We start from the raw sequence: 17,987 nt of genomic DNA on the forward strand, positions 1-17,987 counted from the left end.
GAGGCAGAAAAAGATACTCTAGCTTCTTCATCGCAAGGCCCAACTTAAGTCTAATTTGGCAAGGTCCTGGGAGGAGGTCGGTTCTCACCATCTTGAAGTGGCGCTTACTTAGGAGGCGAGGAACAACCTCCAAGAATCGTTCAATCTCCAACAAGAAAAGTTGGATCGGCTATGAGCTGACAACTCGAAGTTGGTCAAATAACACAATTCCAATGTTCATTCGTACAAATTGTTAGAAGGGAGGTTCGATGAGGCCTAGGGGTGGCAATATGTGACACGACCCGTTAACCCAACACGAACACGACACGATAAAAGCGGGTTAGGGTTTAGCCTTAACGGGTTCGGGTCAAAACGGGTTGACCCGTTAAGACACGATTGCTTAACGGGTCAACCCGTTATGACCCGTTAAGAAAATTAAATTTACCTTTATACCCTTAGACCTAAAGGGTAGGGAGGACGCTCCATTTCCTTCTTCAAGTTCTAAATTTGTTTAGATCTGTGTTTTTAATTTTTTATTATATTTGAGATTGTAATATTAATATATATACATTGTATGTTTTGTCTATTACATTTGGGATGTAATTTTAATAATGAATATTATTACAAATTGTGTGGATCATATTTGTTTGGATTGTAATTTTAGACTTGTAATTAGTTTTTTTATTTTTTATAGATATTATTTATATTTAAATATTTATATAAAATCAATTAAGTCAAACGGGTCGTGTCGTGTCGTGTCATATCGTGTATGTCCAACCCATTAACGTAAACGGGTTGAAACGGAACGGGTCGTGTCGTGTTATGTCGTGTCAATTTATTTCTTATTCATTAACGGGTCATAACGGGTCGTGTCGTGTTCGGGTTTGGAATTTTGACACTAAATCCTTAACGGGTCGTGTTCGTGTTGACCCGTTAAGTGTAATGTACATACCTTGACACGACACGAACACGACCCGTTAACACGATTTGACACCCCTTTATGAGGCCTCCAAGTATCTGCAAGAAAAGAATGACTCTCTCAAGGCCAAGTCCCAAAGAATAAAGGACTTGAATGTCGAGAACGCTCTGGCCCGTGCTAGGAAGTCTAGCAAAAAGGGTCAGGCTTCAGGGTTGGAGACCCAGCTTGTTAAGGCCAAATGTGTGATAGCCGGCCACGAGGCTACTATTCAGGACCTGCACTTTCGCCTTGGTGGTGCCAAAATTGCCCTTCCCCGACTGCGCGAGGAGCTGTCATATGTTCATTTGGTCTTAGATGACGCTTGGAACTACGTGCTCCTGAATCCTCAGAGCAATTTGAGGGCATTGAAGGTGCAAGACCTCCCTCTAAACTCGGAGGCCTTGAAACAAGGTGCCTTAATAGAGAAGAAGTTGATCCTGAGCGCTCTCTCAAACAACCCCGCCAACTGAATTCCCTCTTCTATTGATGTGCTTCTATCTTCCTTTGTTTGTACTTTGTAATAATATTAATGGAATTCTTGGTACATATTTTTCTCTCTTAATGGGTTCTTTTTCTTCTTCGCTTTTATCTTTTCATTCGTGTGCTCTGATGAGTGTATTGGATGAGGGGCGATGTTACTTGTATTATGAATAACAGTAAGCATAATTTATTCTTCATCACAATCATACAGTCTCAATCTGTTGTCATCGACTTGGGGAGTGGGGGTCATGGAGTTAATGTCGAGTGGTGGAGGGACCGGGCCCATACTCTGCGGGGAGAAAGACTGGGATGCCTTAAGTTAAATCCTCCTCTTTGATCTTCCCGAGGGGATGACTCGCCACGTAGCTGGAGAGTTGTCTTGCTCTTTGCTGTGAGGCAAATAAGAGATGTTTAATATAATGCTGGAAAAACTAAACAAGTTAATATAACTCATCTTTCAACTACGAGTGCGAAATTTGCAGAACTGAGCTGTTTTGTCGAAGATGTGATACTTTACTTGCTTGACGTTTCGTTTAGTGGAGAAGGAGCTCAGCGAGGAGTTGCTTATTTGGCATTTAGTTGTTGGAGATGGCGTCCCAAGAGTGATGTCAGGGAGTCCATGGACTAAACCCATTTTCCACCGGGAGAGGGGTCTGAATGCCTCAGGCTAAACCCGCCTTTTGGTCCTCCTAGGAGGTAGTTTGCCGGACGGTTGAGAAGCTGGTCCACTCTTCGCCGTGACCGAGGTGGGTAAGTTGTCGGACAGCCAAGTGGCTGGACTCGCTCTCCCACATGAGTGAGGTTGGGCCGCCTGCCCAATTATTAGCACTCACGGGGAGGTAAGTTGCCAAGCAGTTTGGGACTGGACCTATTCTTGCCCATTGACATTACATGAGTTGAGTTCGATTTAAGTTTAACCGGGAGACTAACAAGCGGGCTATCCAACATACTGGTTCATTTACAGCCTTAATTTTGTTGAATGATAAAAAAAATTTCTTCCATGGTAGTACAAAGATCGGGATCTCTGATACCACTTTGTAATACATTGATGATGCTCGATAAAAATGCACTACGAAATGGCTCACTTCGAGGGGAGCAGCCTCAAACAAAGAAGAATAAGAGGACAAAAAAAAAAAAAAAAATTGTATTCAGATTCTGCTTATCCTCACAAGAGGGACGTTCGCTACATATAGTAACAAATCCCTAACTAACTTATGGGCTGAGGACCAACACTTTAAACAAAAGTAAAATAACATAAGCCTAACATATCTATTAAAGTAGGAAGTGGGCCATAACCCAATCAACAATAACATGCAAATGAAAGAGATGTCCACATGCCAACACTTAACCCACGGGCTGAGCCCAACTATTAAACTCATAATACCCAACCTTAGCCCATTATGACTTTGGCCCCTACTGTCACTATTACAGATGTGTGACAAATTCATCTCATCTTGTTGTGATGTCCCACACAGATTATGAACAAACTTATTTATGTTTTTATAAGGAGTTACCTCGCTCATCCTATTAAGTCTTTTATGTGGAGAAATGAGTGTCTCTATATGGTATCAGAGCCACGTTAATATATGACCGATGATGGGGGCTCTTGCAACCTCTCACGATGATGGTATTGAAAATACCGGCCCACACGTGAGGGGGCGTATTGCAAAATCCCACATGACTTAAAAATAAACTCATCCTGATCTTTATAAGGAGTTATCACACTCCTCCTATCAGGCCTTTTATGGGAAGAAATAAATATCTTTATACATCTCAACTCACTATCTAAATGACATCTGAGTTTGTCTAGAAAATTATTAGAGAATCTTACCTATTTTATCTCTCTCTATTTCAATGTCGTTGATAATAATATAATATTACTACGTGATTGCAAAAAGATTATAAAAAAGTAACAAATTAATCACATGTTTTGAATGCCATACAAGCAAGCATACACACATGTTTACTCAAAAGTCTTCAGGTTTGACAAGTGAGAAGAGACATAAAATTTTGATTTCATTTCATCTTTACAAATTTTTTAAATTTTCACACAAAATATAATAAATAATTCAACTTTTTCAAATTTTAAAATAATAATAATATTAAAAAAATAATATTTTAAACTTTCATTTAAAACAAAAAAAAATCTCAATTCACTATCAAAACCTACACACATAATAGTAATATAACTATTTTAAGAGGAAAATACATTTTTATATTTTACTGATATCCAATTTATGACATGGCTGTTAAAGTGATAAGATAATTTAATTATAATTTTTTACTTATAAATTAAATTTTATCAAGTAGGCGATATGGAGGAATCAGGAGGATATATAGTACTTACAAATAATATTTCAATTCTTTTTTTTAACAAAAAAGAGTTCCTTTTATGTTGAGCTCCTTCACCAAATCGTATTCAAGTAGACCCTTTCTTCGCCAGAATCACCGCCACGAGCTGAGAAATTTGCGGAGCTAGGGAAACAAGTGAGATCTTGAAGAGGAAAAGACAGGGAAAACCGACGTAGCGTGTGCTGAAGGCCTAAATTAGTTGGAAGCCATGAAGCATATATGCTGCGCTAGCCTACCCGTGATTTGATTTGGTCACTCTCATCTACTGCTAGCTTATGCACAGCCTAACGTCCGCATATATACAAAGCTACAATATATATAGAATAATAATACTATTATTAATAATTAAAAAAGAACCCTGTTTAAAGTTGACCAACCTAGTTTTTTTTTGGGGGGGGTCGGTGTGCATGTCTTAAATATATATATATATATATATATATTTTTTTTATCTTTTAAATTTTTGAAAAAATAGAACACATTAAAAAAAAAAAAAAACATGTTGTGTTACAAAACAGCATCTATTCGGTGAACGTAAACCGTGTTGCATTTTTCAGAAATTATTTATGAAGACAAGCTTAGCGCTTATTAGTTTTTTTTAGTACAAAACAGAGAGAGAGAGAGAGAGAGAGAGGGGGAGGGGGGGGGGGGGGTTATCATTATGCGTTAAAAGCAGGTTTAAGGGAGGGTTATAGGTCCACCAACTGGTGGTTAGGGCTTGAACCCTCCAAGCAAACAACCACCACCGCCATTCCAACTTTCTGGCGTGTTTTTGCCGCCCAGTGTTTGTCACACGTGAGAAACGAAACTCAGAACGATTGACACAGATATAAGAACAGTTTTTTAAACACAAATCCTGATTAAAATATGGTGGTTTGTTCAAGTATTATACGTTTGTTTAACATATCATGATATGCATTTTATTGAGTTGGTGCCGTTGTTCCAATGATAAGGAGGGCGGCCTTTGTTTAGAATATATCTCTTCGGATTGGCATTTGTCTCCGCTTGGGGAAGATTGTCGCAACCCACTTGCGCTTATAGTTTTGGCTTCAGAGCCTTCCAAAATATTTTTGCTTCCCACTAAAGATTCATAATTCCTATGCTTTTCTGGTAATTGTTTCCGTTTTTTTAGCCCAATGCTTCTTTTGGTTACCTTTTCCCTGTTTTCGATGATTACGCATTGCTATTTGTGGCACAATCTGATGCATGAACTATATGATCATGTTTATGATGACGATCTTTAAAGTTTAAGAAGTCATGGAAGCGTATTATAGGTGTTTATAGTCAGAACTGTGTTTCTTGGTGCTTTGGATTTTGGTTCTCCTGGCTTAACTTTTGGTATTGGGTTATGGGCTTTTACAAGATTTATGTCTTCTTGTTCACGGTTGTCTGTATCCATGGGTATGAACTCCGGCTATAGTTACTCTGCGCTTATATATGTTTGGTTCTTTATGTTGTTTCTAATTTTTGGTATTGAGGTGTGAATACATGAGGTACCCGAGGTGTTCATCAGAAAAAAATGTTAAATGGGTATGAGGTTTTGCATAGGAATCTCTTCACTAGATCGGTTCAGAATATCATTGTTTAGCCACCATTATGATGATATTTGGGAGCTTGGGTATTATACAGTGTGTCATTCAAATTTGTGGTTTGGGGATCATTGTTGTTTCTCTATAATTTAGGAGTGCCTCCCTCACTGTTTGGTTTTCCCTTATTTTCCTGATAATAGCTAGCCATGAATTTAATGATTCATCTATGCCTTTGTTCTGGCATGGCATGTATTAGAGTTTGATAAACGTGGCTTCCTTGGTGTGTTTGCTGGAGCATATCGGACTCTTGCATGCTTATCTGAGAGTTGTTTGAGGTTGTCTCAACAGCGTGAATCTACTACAGTGTTTATGCCTTGTGAAGTTTGAAAGTGTTAGGCAATTATTTTGTTCCAGCACAGGACTCCTCCATACTGGGATTTTGTAGTTTTTTTCAAGAGCCGGAAGGGATTTTCTTTTTCCTGTTAAAAACCTGTTGGTTGCCCAAATTGCAAAGGGCACTGATAATGTTTTCTCTTTCATCTCAGGATACTCGACTGAAATTTTCTGAATCGAAAGAAGCAAAATATGGCTACCTATTTCCCGAGTCCAAGCAATCAAAGAGATGTCTTGCTGACTCCATATCCAGGGGATCAGAAATTTGCTTCATATTCTGAACCGCCTTTCCATCCTGGCAACACAATGATGTATCTGAACCAAGCTTCTTCTGTGTCCTACTCAGACATCTTGTCTGTGAGTACTCTATCCCCTGTTCCCCTTGGAAACTCTGTTACTGGAGATGGTGAACAAAATACTCGGTGTCAGGGATTAGCTCTTAGTCTTGGTACAGGAATGCCATCTGCATCTGTAGCTTCACTCAATGGCCAGTATCCAAACCCAGGTTTGTCTTCATTCTTGAGTACTAGTCCCCCATTCTCGAGAAAAGGGGAAATATCTTGTAAAGGTGATGAGAACAACCAATTTGAGGAGTTGATAATTGCAGAATGTTTGCTCTCTAGTTTTTCTGGAGCCAACCAGAATCATACCAGAACAGAGACATTGTGCAATCCTCATTCTTTGGTGACTCCATAGAGGCGCTATCTAATCGATATCTTTATGAACCATTAGGTTTTGCGATCACATTGTTAAACTCAAAGTATCTCAAGGCAGCACAACAATTGCTTGATGAAGTGGCTAATCTCTGGAATGCTTTGAAGCAACATAGATTGAACAAACATCAAAACATCCCTGGCATTGGTTTGGATGGTTCAAAAGAGAAAGATGGGAGATCAAATTCTCAATCTGTGCAGATGTCTTCAGACCCTGGCGACTCAACTACCAACTCCTTTTGCGAGCTTTCACCTGCACAACGACAGGATTTGCAGAATAAGAAGAAAAAACTTTTGTCCATGGTGGATGAGGTACTCCTACTACATTCATACTTTTTTCTAGTTACACATCATTTTCCATTTATTTTTAATTTGTATATATAGTTTGAATTGCTTCTCTATTTATCCATGTAGAAGATCCTTTGGACCATGACATATTCTTCCCTCACACTTTCTATGTACCCACACAATAATTTCCTGCCAATTCGGCTGTATGCATGATACAGTCACTGGTAGCACTTGTGCTCCTAAAGTAGGGATCGCATTGGTTAGTTGAGAGAATGCTGTTATCAGTTTAGAGTGCCAAATTCAGGTTTTTTAGTTGGAGACTTCGAAAGTTCAAGATAAAAAATGAAAGCATGTTGAAAAATTTCTGAAGGAAGTGGAGGTTAGTGCTTCAAGGTGTGGCTGGCACTCAGAGACGTGTGCTGAGGCATAAATAAGGGTTGTGAATGGTATGGATATTTTAGGTCGAATTTGATGTTAATGAACATGGCTTCTCTTCTATAATATGCTTCTACCCCCCAACCCCGGCGGGCACCGGCGGCCCCACGGGAAATGGTATAAGTAAAACGTTATGATCGGTAATGATTTTGCTCCTGTGTAGGTTGATAGAAGATACAAACAATATTACGATCAGATGCAAATTGTAGTGTCATCTTTTGACATGGTAGCAGGGTATGGGGCAGCTGAACCATACACTGCTCTTGCACTCCAAACAATTTCCCGCCATTTCCGCTGTTTGCGTGATGCAATCACCAGCCAGATTCAAGTTACTCAGAGAAGCCTTGGAGAGCAAGATACTTCACCATATGGTCAAGGAGGAGGGGTACCTCGTCTCCGCTATGTTGATCAGCAGTTCAAGCAACATAGCGCTCTTCAACAGTTCGGTGTGATGCGACATGCTTGGAGGCCTCAAAGAGGGCTTCCTGAGACTGCCGTTTCAATTCTCCGTGCCTGGTTATTTGAGCACTTCCTTCATCCGTATGCCCCTCAACCTATAATTTCCACAATTCTCGATTGTACTTGCTATTCTACTGAGAACTTCTAATTTACTAATTCGTTCCTTATTTCACCAGTTACCCAAAGGACTCAGAAAAAATTATGCTCGCAAAGGAAACGGGATTGACTCGAAATCAGGTAAGATGATTCTAAAATGGTTTCTCAATATGCATTCGTGGTACTGGGACCCAAATGAGTCAATATGTTGAACAGCTAAACGTTGTTCCTCACCTAAAGTTCATGTTTGGGGCCTTTTGAACTGTGGATATCCTCTAGCCCATAAATTCTTCTAATTAATGAGTGCCTTAATTTTGCTAAAAAATTATCAGAAACTCATACAAGCCATTCTTTTGCTCATGTGGCATCATCATTAATCTTGTGTACCGTTCAGGTTGCAAACTGGTTTATTAATGCACGGGTCCGTCTTTGGAAGCCCATGGTTGAGGAGATTTACAAAGAAGAGTTTGGGGAATCTGAGTTGAACTCCCAATCTTCACCAGAGAATGCATCGAAACCACCTAGGGATCATTCAGGGGAGTTTGAGGAAAGGAGAGAAGAGTTGCAAGACAGAGTGATTCCCACAATTGATGATGGTGTCCATACCGGACAAGCCCATGAATCAAATGTTAATGGGAAAACGGCAAGACCTGGATTTGGTAGTAGTGCTCACAGAGACAATATTTCAGGGTCAGGAACAATAAGAGTGTTGGGTGACCAAAGACCTAATGTGGATGACCATAGCCTTTATCCAGATGAGACTATCCCACACCGCCAAGTTGGTGGTGGGAGTCTTATGGCTTCTGCTGCCACGTTTGATATGTTAGAGTTGGGTAGTTTTATAGATGGCAGCCAGGTTTCACTTGTATTGGAATTGCGGCATTGTGAACGAGATGGATTTCCCATTTCTGGTGGCACTGATTTAAGAGGTAATGACACAATAACTTCTTCTGCAGAGCCTGACTCATTAGATATTCAGTGCCCGGATCCGGGGAAGCAACATCACAGGTTTCACAATTCCCACATGGTTTATGATTTTGTAGTCTGAAACAAAGGATTTCGTATTGCTTTATTGGCTAAAATCAATCTTCTTCAGAAATAGAATGCCCTGTGATGTTACTCTGGCATTGTTCATCCTACTTGCTTATTGTTTGAAGATAAAAAAACTAGAATTACAAATATACGTGTTGATATGGTACGATGTTACACTTCTGTAATAGAACAAGAAGACTGTTGGAGCTGTAGGCATATTTGTATAGATCAGACGCATAGATATTTTTGTGCATTTTGTTGAATAAGTAATCTTGTAAAACTATTCCCAAGTTTGACATTGATTTATCATTTCTATCAACCAAATGTTTTATCATTTTTATCATTTATCATTTTGTAGAATAGACGATCAGCAGATCAATTTGGTTTTTGGATTTGCTCTCTATGCAAGCCATTAAATCGTGCAAAGTTGGAGCTAACTGGCCAAACAAGACACGTCGGGTTGACCCAACCTGAGGTTTGGAATATATAAATGGGTCAAATAGGTTGTGTCGGGCCAACCCATCACCCAATAAAATAATTTTGTTGGGTTCGGAATGAGGTGCTTGACCCGTTTAGTTATTTATGGTGGGTTCGGAATAACTCAAAATTGATCCAAATCCGAATGACCGAGGCCAACACAACACAATTGATTGCCCTAGTGTTTTTGTATTGTTTTGTCTTGGATAACACGTTATGCATGTTGAAGGAGCGGAAATGCTGCTTAAATTAGAAGATAAGCTTGTTTGCTTGCAATTCGAGCAAGGCTAAGAAAAGAGGACGGGGGTTCCTTACAATTTTCTTTCTTTATTTATTTTACTTAAAACACTTCTGTGGTTTGGAGAGAGAAGTAATCAGCATATCGTTGGGTTTGTTATAGTTTGCTCTCTCCATCACACTCCTGTTAGATTTATTAATGGCGAGATTGTCACGTGTCAGCCAATCATTTTATCTGTTACGAGGTATTAAAATCTTACCTTAGCCACTTTATTTAAATTCAGAAAAATAAAAAATATTAACGTTATTAAAAATAAAAATAAAAATAAAAAGTTCAACATCTCAGAGTACGTGACAAGAACATTATTAAAAAAAAGTCATTGTGAAGTCCCGACGTTAGCATTGTGTTGAGTAGTTAGCATGATGTTCGTTTAAATTATGGAGGTAGATAAGAGTATTTCAGAATGGATATAAAAATGCAGAAGGCAGATCTATCCAAGTTTGTACTTGGAGCAGGTAACACCAGAAACAATGTCAAAACCAAATCCATTTTCTGTTTCATACACACGCCACTCTTGTGCCAGAAAGAGGTGCCCATACGGGTTAGACTTAGTCATCTCTCTTTACATATTAGGTGAGAACTGAGAAGATTTGGTAACGAGAGTGGTTGATTTATTCCCTTAAGCTCTATATACATATGCAAGCCAATGCCACACATTCTCTCAAACTTGCTGCAGCTATACTACTAGTCATCAATGGAATTCTTCAAAGTTACTCTTAGTCTCTTGGTAATAGCTTTCCTCTCAGCCAACCTCTCTGTAGCTCACCCTGGCTTCAATGTTGGCTGGGGTGGAAATGGTTTTGGGTCTTTCGGATTGTTCCCTGAATTCTATCAGTTCTCATGCCCCCAAGCCAATGACATTGTCATGTCCGTGTTAGAGAAGGCCATTGCCAAGGAGCCCAGGATGGCTGCTTCTTTACTTAGGCTTCATTTCCACGATTGCTTTGTTCAGGTTCTAGAATTAGTTTCAAACAGTTTGAAGTACAAGAATGAAAGTTGATTTCTTTTCCCTTTTTCAATGACAATACAACCAACCATCTCACTTTACACTACTTTTACAGGGTTGTGACGCATCTGTTTTGTTGGATGATAGTTCCACAGTGGTCAGTGAAAAGAAATCTTTGCCAAACAGGAATTCTATTAGAGGTTTTGAAGTCATTGATGAGATCAAGGTTAAGTTGGAAGAATCATGTCCTCAGACCGTCTCTTGTGCAGATATTCTCGCCCTTGCTGCTCGTGGCTCCACTGTATTAGTAAGCCAAATCTGAACTTTGAACTGAGACTAAAAATATAATGGGCATACTTCTTTGTACTTTTAAAATCATTTTTTTGAGTTTGTTGGGTATGTTGAAACAGAGCGGTGGACCGAATTGGCAGCTCCCATTAGGAAGGAGGGACTCAGAGACAGCAAGCTTAAGCACCTCGAACAATAACATTCCCCCACCAAACTCTACTCTCCAAAACCTTTTAACACTTTTCAAGCGTCAAGGGCTTAATGAAGTTGACCTCGTTGCACTCTCTGGTAAACTTGGTTTTATTGAGGAGTTTTGTTACCCACGAGTCAAATACAACTGTTCATCTTAAGACATAATCTTCCCAAATTGCAGGGGGGCATACAATTGGCGTTGCAAGGTGTACGACATTCAAGCAGAGGCTGTACAACCAAAATGGAAACAACCAACCGGATGCGACTCTGGACAAAACCTACTACTATGGTCTGAAATCAGTTTGTCCTAGGTCCGGTGGTGACAATAACATCTCTCCCCTGGACTTTGCCTCCCCAGCAAGATTTGACAACACATATTTCAAACTCATCCTGTGGGGAAAAGGGCTTCTCACTTCGGATCAAGTGCTTTTCACTGGAAGTCCTAGGACCACCATGGAATTGGTAAAGAGATATGCAGAGGATGAGGGCCTGTTCTTCAACCAGTTTGCTAACTCCATGATTAAAATGGGAAACATCAGCCCTCTCACTGGTTTCAAGGGTGAAGTGAGGAAGAACTGTCGTCGAGTTAATTAGGCAAAACTAATTGTCCATTTAAAAGTGTTTGGCTTATTTATGCTTTCCTGTTGTGTTAACCTCTGATTATGTTAAAGCTATGGTGTCTGTGTTGCTTGAAAATGAGCGAGTAATGTATACATCTGCTTGTTTTACGGTAATTAGCATTTTCTTATATGCATGCGGACAGTTTACAGGGAAAGGAAGTTAGCAAGTATAAAATTGAATATTCCCCTTTTGAGGCGAAGAAATATTAGAATATAAGTGCTAAGTTATGAGTGAATTAAGATTCACGACTCTCTTACCATCAATTTTCCTACGCCAATCTCACAAAATGACGAAATACTCACGAATTCCACCTCACCACCGCGGGACCACCTACAAAAGCTTCTTTGGTCCATTTTTAAAGAAAAATTCTAATTACTAATTACTATACACTACCACACACCTTATATTCAGCAGCGGACCTATATTGATTACCTCCCAAAAATTTTCAAAAACATACTTTAGTATATGATTTTTTCAAAGATATCCTAAAATAAAGATAATTTGTCCCCCCAAAATATTTTCAAAAATCTCATTTAGTACTTTTTTTTTTTAAGAAGATAACGGAATACCAATTTTATTGATTACTCTCACCTATGGCGAAGGAAAATCGTAATTACAGACACGACACCTGGAATGTACATATAAGCTAAGAATTTAAAAACTCAAGCATCAAAACCATTATATTCATATAGAGTATACGACCTTAAGAAAGACACTTAACCTAACTCCGAACAAGCCAAAGAGATGAACCTACAAAAAACCAAGCACACAAGAAAAAAGAGACAAGACAATAACACGAAACTTACCAGGTACGAACCTTACGAGATCCGTAGTTAGGGCATACCCAATTTATCCATGCAGAGAAGTCCCCTCAACAGGCTAGGCAGCGTGTGAATTTCAGACCAATCAGAGTTCAAACCCTCAGCCCTACACTTAGCTAGAAAGTCAGCCACAGTATTACTTTCACGAAAAATGTGATTCACAATATACTCCATGCTATTAAGCTGTTCATGTAATTCATCCCAAAAATCTTCTAAATCTCATTTAGTACTTAGTTGTCTAGGTTTCTTTTATTTTTTTAATGATTTTTTCATACTTACATATATTTTTTGTCATTAATAAAATCTCACATTCTCATTTTTTTTACATCTCATAAGAGGCAAGAAAATATTTTAGTCTATTTTTATAAGTTATTTGGTAAATTTACAACCTCATTTTTTCTATTTATTTACATTTTTCCTTTCAAGTCTTCCATTAGCTAATTTATTTGGATTATTTTTGTTAGTAATTACATATATACTACCATCGAGTTAACAATTAGGAGTGAATGCAACAAATCTCACATAGCTATTTATATTTATATTATAGAGACTTTACAATATTCAATTTTAGATTCAACAAAAAAGTTTATATTTAGTTACTTAATTTTTATTATTTGCTTCAAAAAATCTTACATAGTTATTTCTATCTTAATTTTATTGTTCACTTGAATCAGATAGAGCTCAAGTGAGAGGTTTAGATGAGTGGCTTTAATAATTTAATTTGTCCTTAGATAACAACCTTATATGGTTAATGTTAAATGTCGATGACACACTTTGCTACCTTAAATATCGGTTATTGTTCACCCCTACATACGATACTTTGCTAATCGCCCCCCCACGCATCAAATCTTAGTTCTGCCCCTGCTTATATTCTATAAAAAACACCTCCACACTTTATGAAAAAAAAAAATTATAAATGTAGAGTGTGAAAATAAATAGTAACTAATGCATAAAATTCCTCATATTTAAATACTCCTATTATGTCTTGTGCCTCGTTATCAAATAATTCACTTTGTGGTTTGACTTACAAGAGAGCAACGATTTAAGGTTGTCACGTCAAGTTTCAACATTAAGCCCCGATTTGAATAAGGAGATGAGATGAGATGATTTTAGATAAAAGTTAAAAATAAAATAAAATATTGTTAAAATATTATTTTTTAATATTATTATTGTTTCAGAATTTGAAAAAGTTGAATTAAGATTTGAAAAAGTTAAATTGTTTATTATATTTTGTGTGAAAATTTGAGAAAATTGTAATGATGAGATAAGAAGATATGAGTTTAGTTGATTTCTCAATCCAAACAGGCCCAGATTTTTTACAATTTTTTAACTCAAATAATTTCTATGGTTTATAAAAAGATAGACACATTTTGTGAATTACACAACTGGACTTATTTGGATAATGAGATGAGATAAGTTAAATAAAATATTGTTAAAATATTATTTTTTAATATTATTAACGTTTTAGAATTTTAAAAAGTTGAATTTTTTATTATATTTTATGTGAGAATTTAAAAAAATTATAATGATGAGATGAGATGAGATGATTTATATATCCCAACGAGATCTAAATGATATTTGTGGGCAAAAAGGATCTCACCATTAAATACGATGGTTATAAATGCTTGGTGCATATTTATCTAAATTATAGAAAAAAATATTAAGGTGGTAGAATTTCATAGAAGTTTTAAGGAAAATGTTAGTTTACCTCTAGTTTTGTTCTCTGAATTTAATCGCTTGTGTATTTTAATTTATTTTCTGAAATGTTTAAGCAAATTACTACTAATGTATTTGTATATATGTATATATATTAAATGTTTAAAAATATTTATAAAAATATAATTATATTAAGAGTGTAATCAACTGTACATGTTAAGCGGTAGGGGTGCTACCCGCCCTACAGGGCGGGGCCACCCCTTTTCCGCCCCCCGCCCCTGTTCATGCGGGGGTGGGGTACCCTGTTCGTTGCCTGGGGTGTGGGGCTAGACCTCCATCCCCCGCCCCTTACTAGGCCTTTGGCCCAGTTCAATTATCTAGGCCTAAAATAGCCCAGAATCTATTTTTAGGCTATTTTAGACCCAAAATTTAACTAAAATAATAAATATATTTAAAAAGTAAAAACAAAAAATAAATTATATAGATAGAACTATTAACTATATACTAAGTTTCAACTAATACTACTGAGTATTAACTAATAATTATCACTAAGGCACTAAACTTTTACAATTAGACAATTTAAGAGAACTAATAAACTATTACAATATTACAAATTCATCTAAAAATAATGAATATTATAAATTGTATTATTATCTATTTTAACAATATTACAATTAATTGTAAATTAACAAAATCATAACATTTTAAATTTGATCAATTTGGGATGGCAGTGAGTTCACTGAGACTAAATTATGTCGATTGCTGTGAGACTGAGAATCAAGATTATAAAAGTTATAAAACCTGCAATATTAATGAGTTAAAAATAAAACAAATTATAATTATAAAATTATAAACATGAAACAAAAATTTAAAATACAAAATATTAAAAATACTAACTAAGATGAGATTGGGTCGTTAGGATGAAGATGAGCATAGATTATTGGGTCCTTAGGATTAGGATTTAGCATATGTATATTGAGAATATAAAAGCTAAAAAACATACAAGTAAAATAATTAGATACTAAAATATTATATAAAATTATAAATGTAAAAAAAAAATTAAGGGACAAATTGTGCAAACCATAGCAATGGTGGGTCCAATACATACAAAGTCATACTGCATCAGAGGTAGTTGCAGACATCGTCTCATGTATCATTATAACAATTAAATTTGAAATTAATATCGATTAAATGAAAATAAATAAATTAAAATAAGAAAATAAAATTCAAGTCCCACGATTACCAGATCCAGATTGATCACCACATTCCTCCTCGACGTCGGCTCCTCATAGTTAAGAACATCCGCAATATGAATTGAAGTCCCTGTAATCTAATTTTGTATGCAAATCAAAGTCTGCACAGTGGTAGGAGCTAATGAATTCCAGAATGAATCCAATACGCCCCCTCTGGTGCTAAAGGCTTACTTTGAGGCTACGGTGCTAATAGGAATAGCCAAAAGATTATGGGCTATCTCTCCAAGGACGGAATACTTCACGGCATTTACCTTCCACCAACTGAATATATCAAACTCTCGTAAAAATAGTTGAAGCTCCGCTGCCAAGTATCTATCTATCTCTAACTGAGCCTCTGTAGAACTCTGGACGAAGGGGGTCTGCTCCAACCTCTCACCCCAGTCCAATCTACGTCTTTTCTCAACCTTGACTTCTAGAACTATTGGGGGTAGGTGTAAGTGCTGCAATATTACCACTTCGCAAGACGGTAAACTCATAAAATAATCTATCGAGGGTTTCCCTAACCCTTGCTGCAATATGCTCTGCCCATGCTTGCCTATACGCAATTCTCAATCCAAATACCATGTCATCCACCTTAAACTGAGGGTCAAATACAACAACTACATATAACAAAATATTAGCTCTACTGAAATCTCTCCAATACTTGTCGTACTTTGACCTTATAATCAATGTCATCTCTCATAGCCTAATGTGAGCACCCGCGGCTATGTCATCTAATTCTTCTTTTACCCTACATATTTGCTGACATAATTGATGAGATGTAGGGTACAAAGTGTCAGATAGTGTCGTGGTGACCTCGTAGAAAAACCTCAAAAAATCTACGAGAATATATACAACTTCTCAATCATCATCCACAGGTTTCCCCAATCCCCCGTGATCATCAAAATATTTTACATATTGATGTCTTCATTACCCAATAATGCAAATGCCAACTTATATTCTTAGGCCACCTCCAACATAAAAAAATGTTAAGTCCCAGCGTGTAGGCATATCAATACAAAGGCTATTCTTGGATGTTAGGCTCACAGACCTTGCAGCAATCTTGAATTTCTCAATTCTTAAAGGAGAAGATTTCACTCATCTCACAGCAGTCCTAACCTAAGCAATTGAGTCATGAAGATCCTTCAAACCATCAATGACAATAAGATTCAAAATATATACCGCATATCTCACATGCAGATACTCACCACCCATGATTATCTTATTTGTCTTTCTAGAATAGGTCTTAAGATGTTCCAATGCAATATCATTAGATGAGACATTATTAACTGTGACTGTAACAACTCATGTCAACCTCTACTAATTTATTGCGGTCTCCAAGGCCATCTCAATCGTCTCACCCTTATGATCGGTGATTTGACAAAATTTTATAATTTTCTTGTGCAATGTCCAATCACCATCAACAAAATGCACAGTTAAAGACATATAATTAAAATTTTGGACTGATGTCCAAGTATCAGTGGTGAGACAAATAAATTAACCTGCCAATTGACCCCTCAACTTCTCTTTTTCAGACAAATAATATTTTTTTAAATCATTTGCCACCATGTGGTAAGAATGAAGATTAAACCTTGGTTCCAAGTAGTGAAAATATGCTTGGAACCCTTTCTCATCAATAACTTAAAAATGTAGCTTATACATGATGATCATGCGAGCTAGGTGTCTCCCACACTCATCGGGATCATACTTAGTATGCATCTTCAACGTTGCACCTCCTCTACTCCCTCTCATCCGCCATTTTTTTAAGTCTAATTTCTAGTCTAGATTGGTTCTTCTCTTGTAATGATCTTAATATTGGACTTTTTTTTGTATTATTTTTCTAAGTGCAAAAAAAATTGTGAGATATCATGTTTTCTATAGTGGCATCCATAAATTTTTTCACAGTAGTTACACTTGACTTGGGGTTATTGAGGTCACCACCCTATTTCATCAAACTATGAAAGCATGTTTCTTGCTAGGCTTGGAGCCGGGCAAGGTTCCGTAAATGTAAGTGTTGGGCTAGGAATAAGAGTAAGAGTAGGGGTAATGATAGGGGTAGGGGTGCCCTGGGCCTGGAAATGGGACCTCGCACTAGAATCTGCTTGAATATCCATGAATTCAAGCAACCAACAAATATGAAATTATAGCAAACATAATAATATGCCAAACAATTAACATCCAAACATTAATTATGTTAATAAAAGTTCTTCATCGTGCTCTTCGAATACAAATGATATAGGCCTTAATTTTTATACTACATGTCATGTAATTAAAATCTAGTAATACAAGAAATATAATTAAGTGCTCTATTGACTATTATAGTTAACGGATCAATTAGAAATTAGATGGTACAAATTGGAAGAAATTGGTAGTTCTTTGGTTTTAATAATTTGGAGACTTGGAGTACTGTAATTTGATAAAAATGAAAAAGTGATAATTTTGAGTTGCAAAATGAAATTGACCAAAAAAAAAAAAACTAGTGTTCCAGTTGAAGTTGAACTCAAAAAAGAAAAAAAAAAACCATTCAGAAAATACTATTGTTCTAGTTGAAGACTACACAGTACACACACTGGTTGTTCAGATAAGTCTTATTGCCAGTTTTATGAGGCTGCGAACATAATGCATCTAAAAAGCTGAGCATCATCAAAGATTGAAAATATTGTATAAACTAGACATGTTTATGGAAATCAAGTGTTACTTCTATTTGGAAGCCATAAGAACATCAAGCTAAATTAATTCGGATTG

General features: G+C 36.9%; 1 protein-coding gene and 1 pseudogene across 1 annotated transcript; both read left to right on the top strand.

Moving 5' to 3' along the window:
- Positions 1 to 4,681: 4,681 nt before the first annotated feature.
- On the top strand, positions 4,682 to 9,019 carry LOC108991317 (annotated as a pseudogene).
- Positions 9,020 to 10,126: 1,107 nt separating this feature from the next.
- On the top strand, positions 10,127 to 11,768 carry LOC108991316 (peroxidase 9). Its single transcript, XM_018965499.2, has 4 exons — positions 10,127 to 10,438; positions 10,548 to 10,739; positions 10,843 to 11,008; positions 11,094 to 11,768. Exons 1-4 carry the CDS (start codon positions 10,181 to 10,183, stop codon positions 11,504 to 11,506), a joined length of 1,029 nt encoding a protein of 342 aa, XP_018821044.1. The 5' UTR covers positions 10,127 to 10,180; the 3' UTR covers positions 11,507 to 11,768.
- The last annotated feature ends 6,219 nt before the right edge of the window (positions 11,769 to 17,987 follow it).

Source organism: Juglans regia, chromosome 11 (genome assembly GCF_001411555.2).
Source record: "Juglans regia cultivar Chandler chromosome 11, Walnut 2.0, whole genome shotgun sequence".
NCBI lineage: Eukaryota > Viridiplantae > Streptophyta > Magnoliopsida > Fagales > Juglandaceae > Juglans > Juglans regia.

Coding starts and splice junctions, on each gene's coding strand:
- LOC108991316 (XM_018965499.2), top strand. CDS start 10,181: ATGGAATTCTTCAAAGTTACTCTTAGTCTCTTGGTAATAGCTTTCCTC. Junction 10,439..10,547: donor TCCACGATTGCTTTGTTCAG/GTTCTAGAATTA, acceptor CTACTTTTACAG/GGTTGTGACGCATCTGTTTT. Junction 10,740..10,842: donor CTCGTGGCTCCACTGTATTA/GTAAGCCAAATC, acceptor ATGTTGAAACAG/AGCGGTGGACCGAATTGGCA.